The 6,086-nt window shown below is 41.9% G+C and overlaps 1 protein-coding gene across 2 annotated transcripts; it reads right to left on the bottom strand.

Annotated features, from left to right (window-relative positions):
* Positions 1–319: 319 nt before the first annotated feature.
* On the bottom strand, positions 320–2,631 carry LOC109422621 (thioredoxin, mitochondrial). 2 transcript variants are annotated; one of them, XM_029856360.2, is made up of 3 exons: positions 2,472–2,631; positions 2,162–2,293; positions 320–863 (listed from the first exon to the last, which is right to left on the bottom strand). In XM_029856360.2, exons 2-3 carry the CDS (start codon positions 2,279–2,281, stop codon positions 573–575), a joined length of 411 nt encoding a protein of 136 aa, XP_029712220.1. In that variant the 5' UTR covers positions 2,282–2,293; positions 2,472–2,631; the 3' UTR covers positions 320–572. The 2 variants fall into 2 exon arrangements, with proteins under 2 accessions (XP_029712220.1, XP_029712221.1); XM_029856361.2 differs by having other exon boundaries at positions 2,457–2,616.
* Between the last annotated feature and the right edge of the window lie 3,455 nt (positions 2,632–6,086).

Here is a 6,086-nt window from a genome sequence, read left to right as displayed (position 1 = left end):
GTCCTAGTGCACAGTTGGCTCTCGACATGGCGACCGTAACAGGACTCATAGCCAAACGTTAATAATGACGAATGTCATTATTACGTTCTGAAGCTGATCCGTTATTTTTGGTTATTGAACATTGGACCTCTTCACGATCTACAAAGGTCTGATTCATCGTAAAATTTCTTCTTAGAAAAAGTAGCTATTCTCTTGATAAATTCGATGTAAATTTTGAACAACTGTTGATAAAGCTTCAATTTTGAGCGCTAGAAAAGCAGACAAGTCCATCCATGAGTCCATCGCACTCGCACACATTTCTTTCAAATGAGATAATCCGTTGTTTTAATACCGTAATATCCTAAATTTATTGACATATTAGTGGTAACGAATTAAAGTTTAGCACAACGGTCCGCATTGCCTTCGATTTATTGTACATAAATAGCATCACACGTATGGTGTCTTTCCTGTCCTGTCTCCCTCCCAGCAAACAGCTTGTTCCCTGTCCAACCGTCTTCCGGTCACGGTTGTCTCGCCGCAGTAAAGAGGTCCGAAATTTACCCCTTCACTGCTGCTGATGGTGCTGATTTGTGCTACTGTTGCTTTTTCCGAGCCAGTTTCCCTATCAAATTCTCAATCATGTTGGCATCGACCAGCCCGATGAATTTGTCCACCACGACCCCGTTGCGGAACGCTAGCACTGCCGGGACCGCTTTGACCTCGAACGTTTGCACCAGTTCGGCGTTGTCGTCCACGTTCACTATGGCTAGGTCGATTTCCTCCGATGGTCCGAGCATTTTGGTCATTTGGGGCGTTAATATCTTGCACGGATCGCACCATTCCGCGTGGAAGTTCACGATCACGGGATTGTCACTGTTGATAACCTTAAAAGAGGAATAAATATATGTTTCATTGTAAAACATAAATATGTGGGCCAAATGTAAAACAAATTTTTGGATTCCAATTTGTTTTTTACAAGATCACGACTGTTACTCAGATTGAAAACAGCGTTGGTGGTGTAAAGATATGCATGGTTTCCTCTCACCCCAGTCGATTTAAGTTCAATACTAGTTGACGCATCTCGGTATATCTGAGACAAACAATCTGATTACGTCTTTTTTGAGGAAAATGAAGCAGATAATCTCGGCCCATGTGGTCCGTTATACAGTAGACGTTCGCTCAGTGCCAACGTATTAATTGCATTGCACTTTCAATTGAAATTTCGCGAAGCGCAATAATTTTACAGTTGTCCCACTGCATCGCATTCGTCAAAATAAAACGTCAACAGTAATGCTATGTTTCTCACATGCACTTTTGTTACAGTGCAATTTTTCAAAGGGCACATTGGCTACACTCTGATAGATCTTTGACGTCTTTCAGTTGTGGCAGTTATTTAGGTCATTTCGATAAATGAAGTGTCAAAATGTTGCATTTATCGAAAATCTACTTTGTGGTATAGATATCTTTATTTTTGTTATTTATGAAGAATCACGGGGTTTACTATTGATTTTCATATTATTTTTTAACACCATTTTCCGTTGATAGCTTTTTGCTGTGCATATTCGTTAAAGTCTATAAATAATTGACAAAATTTTGCATGGTTGAAAGTCTACGAGATTAAAGGTTTGGGGGAACAGGTTATCAGAAATTGATCTATTCCTATAATTATGAATGCATTTAAAAAAATTTACAAACATTGTACATATGTCAAACTGTGTATCGCACTAGGTCTTACTAACAGTAGGTATTACATAATTTTAAAAGTAAGATGCTCAAGAAAACCTTTATTGTCTGCGCATCTTTATCAGTTTCAAGTGTAGTTCATAGGCTTATCTGTGGAAGATAATAGCACATTGTAACTTATGGAAGTGATACCGATGTCTATAAAACCACTTCTTGTCTGTCTAAACGGTAGCCCAGATCTGACTATAGATCGCAAAACATGCTCAGTAATTCAATGACGCATTTTGGCGACCTCTCACTATCAATCATCCGCACGCATGAAGAAAACAAGTTTCGCAAGTTCTCGCCCGAAAAAAAAAAACCGTTTCTAATAACAACCATATGCGTCGATGGTGTACTGTACATCAGCTGTGTAGAAGTTCGCGTGTTTATAAACACAATCCAATTTTATGACCGGTTTCATTTCGTACCTACCCTGTGCGTGGTGCCAAATACGTACCTTCTGATCGAATTCATAGTGGTCCTTTATGACGAACTGCTTGTTCGAGACGGCCGAGAATGAGAACGTTTTCCTGATGAAGCGTTGGCCTAGCAGTGGATTACGAACCATTCGCAGCATTCTAATACCGATCTGGAAAAAGGGTTTAATCGTTAGATCATCACAAACACTGAATTATTGAATATATATGTTATGTAAATCGATTTTGTTTGCTCCGTGTTATGATGGGCGTTCTGTCTGGTTACTCATCCAAATTCTTGGCAAAAAATTACAAACACTATTTTTTTCTACTCACGCTGACTGCAATTACCTAATCATAAACTACGGTAAGAGAACAAACTAATGAACCACCAAAATTTTGCACCAAATACAGAGATTACATTGAATTACGATATTTGTTTCTGCAATGTTTTGAGTCGCTTATGATAGATGTGTCATCATCATTTGTCTACCTCTGTATACGCTGGCTGTATGACAGCCAGTCATGGTAGTTCGCTCAAGCTCCGTCGGGTGGCGTACTGGCGGTGTTTCGAATTTGATTTGACTTTCGGTTTCGATGTCTTTACCTGTGTGTTTTGGGCGACGAATGTGTTAGTAAAACTTCCATACAACACCGTGTAAATTGATAGTATAGTAAAGAAAAGCTTATGTGTGCTGCAAATTGCATTTCTAATAAGAAGGAAAACAAACCTTAAAGTAGTGATATTCCACTTGAATTGGAAATGATCACACACTGATGGTGTGTGTGTTTTTTTAATATTTCCCATAAGTAGGAACTTAAATGCATCAATAACACTAGTTTACAGCATTTTTGAACTCGGTAAGCTGATGATCATTTTTGGTGTAGAATCATGCCCTGAGTTCAAAAATACGAAAGAAAAAAATTACAGTAGAGCGGAAATTTTTTCGACTTTCCATACAAGGTTGATGATTTGGAAATCGATTTTTGTTCTATTTTTAAGCAAAGTCGCTCACTTCAAACATCTCATTCTCCGTAATCAATGCTTCGATTGAGCTGAAATTTTTACTGAAACTCGCCTACATATGATATGTTAACTAAACGTCGAGGAAGAATTTTTAAGTTGGATTTTTCTTATTGAAAAAAATACATTTCTTCAAAATTTTTTGGGAATTTAGCTAAAATTTAAGAAGATCGTCCCTAAAGCTCGCCTATATCTTGAATTTCATCAATCTGACGCAAAACCAGTATTCAGATGATCGAATAGTATTGTATTCAGCTTTCAATTGATGAAAAAATATTTAAAATTGGTTGAACAAAACGCAATATATTTGAATTTTAGTAAATTACATATTTTGAAAAGTTGTTGAACTTGATATTGAGCTAAAACTCAAAAACTGTTCTACTTAAAATTTTTTGAAGGTCGGTATTGAAATCAGCACTAAGTTGTGCTTCAAAAATTTTGGTCGTTGACAGAAGTTCACGACTTTCGTTTTATTTTGTAAACTTGTGTAATATTTCAGGACATTTTTTGATGTTTTCCATGAAAAAGCTGTTTACAGCATGTTTACAGACTGTTTTATGAATAATCAGGCTAAGGCCGGGGTGGCCTCTGCTGTACATAGTAGCCGTCTCCATTCCATTCGGTCCATGGCTGTTTGTCTCCAGTTCCGCACGTTGCGTAGGGTCCGCAGATCGTCCTCCACTTGGTCGACCGGTCGACCCATCTAGCTCGCTGCACTCCACGTCGTCTTGTACCGGTCGGATGACTCTCGAGAACGATTTTAGTCGGGTTGCTATCCGACATCCTGATGACGTGACCCGCCCACCGTAGCCTCCCGATTTTCGCGGTATGGACGATGGTTGGTTCTCCCAGCAGCTGATGCAGCTCGTGATTCATTCGCCTTCTCCAAGTCCCGTCTTTCATCTGCACTCCGCCGTAGATGGTACGCAACACCTTCCGTTCGAAAACTCCAAGGGCGCGTTGGTCCTCTGCACGTAGGACCATGTTTCGTGCCCATAGAGGACCACCGGTCTAATCAGCGTTTTGTAGATAGTTTACTTCGTGTTACGGCGAACTTTATTCGATTGTAGAGTTCTGCGCCTCTCAATTTCTCTGCTGGTGTCGTTGTCGGTGGTCACCAGTGAGCCCAAGTACACGAATTCTTCAACCGCCTCGATTTCATCACCGTCGGTATAAATTCGGGGTGGTGGGCGCGGAGATTCCTCCCTAGAGCTCTTTTGCGATCATGTACTTTGTCTTCGACACATTAATGACTAATCCGATTCGCCTGGCTTCACTCTTTAGTCGGATGTACGTTTCCGCCATCATCGCCATTTACGAGCTATAATATCAGTATCATCAGCGAAACCAAGCAGCTGAACGAATTTCGTGAAAATCGTTCCACTCGTGTTTATCCCCGCTCTCCTTACTACACCTTCTACACCTGAACAGCAAGCACGAAAGACCACCTTGCCGTAATTCTCTGCGAGATTCGAAGGGACTCGAGAGTGTCCCTGATACTCGAACTACGCACATCACTCGATCCATCGTCGCCTTGATCAACCGTATCAGTTTATCCGGGAATCCGTATTCGTGCATAATCTGCCATAGCTGTTCTCGATCGATTGTATCATACGCCGATTTGAAATCGATGAACAAGTGATGTGTGGGCACGTTGTATTCGCGGCATTCCTGCAACACCTGGCGGATGGCGGACATCTGGTCCGTTGTAGCGCGTTCACCCATGGATCCAGCCTGATGTTGCCCCACGAACTCTCTCCCATCCACTCTTCCGGTAATACTTCCTCCTCCCAAATCTTGGTAATGACCCAGTGTAGTGTAATGACCAGTGCTTCTCCACCGTGTTTTAGTAACTCGCTTGGTAGGTGATCTGCTCCAGCGGCTTTGTTGCTTTACAACCGGCTAACTACTTCTTCAATCTCTTGGTGGTTAGAGGCTGAAAATCTTTCGTTCTGCGCACGTACTCCTAGATCTGTTAACACGCCACCTTCGGTGCTTGCAGCGTCGCCTTTGAGGTGCTTATCGTAATGCTGCCGCCACTTCTCGACCTATTCACGCTCGCTCGTGAGAATATTCCCGTGATTATCTCGGCACTTGTCGGCTTGTGGCACGACGCCTCTGCGCGAGCGGTTCAGCTTCTCGTAGAACTTTCGTGTGTCCTTAGCGCGGTACAGCTCTTCCATCACTTCGCGATCTCGTTCTTCCTGCTGGCGGTTCTTCCGCCGGAAGACTGAGTTCTGCCTGTTCCCTGCCTGTCTATAACGTGCCCCATTCGCCATCGTAGGGTGTTGCAACATTCTCGCCTATGCTGCATTCTTCTCGTTTTTCAACTGTTCACATTCGCCGTCGTACCAGTCGTTTCTGTGATACGGAGTCGCGAAGCCTAGTGCTGTAGCCGAGGTACTTAGGGGTGATACACAAATTATGTCACGCAAAAATTCTTAGATGGTTGAGATGTCGTAGATCGAAATAATACTTCTTGATGGTTTAACGGTTCAATAACGAATGACTCTCTTTATTGTAAGCTCTCATATTTATACCCCCACATGACTTTCTAATTGTTATTTTTGATAAACAAACTTATGGTTGTTATGCAGAGGTATTTCGTCGCCTACTCAACTCCTCAACACTCCTCCTCGACGGAAGTATCCTTGCCAGGTCTCGAAACTTCGAAAGCTTCACTCCAAAAAGCGGTTTTGTCATCATGTCAGCAATCATGTCCTCGGTAGGCAAGTATTGTGGGTCGATGATTCCGTCTTGCTTCAGCTGTCGGATGAAATGATGTTTTGTCTCGATATGTTTAGATCTTCGGTTGACGTTGAGCGTGCTCAATTGTTTGATGCAGCTTTGATTATCTTCATTGATCTTCACTGGCAATGTGGTTTCAATCTTCAAATCATCGAACAAACGAAGAATCCAGTTGAGTTCTCTACAGCAGTCGG

The sequence above is a fragment of the Aedes albopictus genome, chromosome 3 (genome assembly GCF_035046485.1).
Source record: "Aedes albopictus strain Foshan chromosome 3, AalbF5, whole genome shotgun sequence".
Taxonomy (NCBI): Eukaryota; Metazoa; Arthropoda; class Insecta; order Diptera; family Culicidae; genus Aedes; species Aedes albopictus.
The sequence above is the reverse complement of the archived record's forward strand: the minus strand, read 5'-3'. Positions and strand labels throughout refer to the sequence as shown.

What these genes read in the sequence shown, in the direction of transcription:
- LOC109422621 (XM_029856360.2), bottom strand. Translation starts at nt 2,281, where the DNA reads ATGCTGCGAATGGTTCGTAATCCACTGCTAGGCCAACGCTTCATCAGG. An exon ending in ACTATGAATTCGATCAGAAG is followed by an intron (nt 864 to 2,161) that starts GTACGTATTTGG and finishes TCCTCTTTTAAG; the next exon opens with GTTATCAACAGTGACAATCC.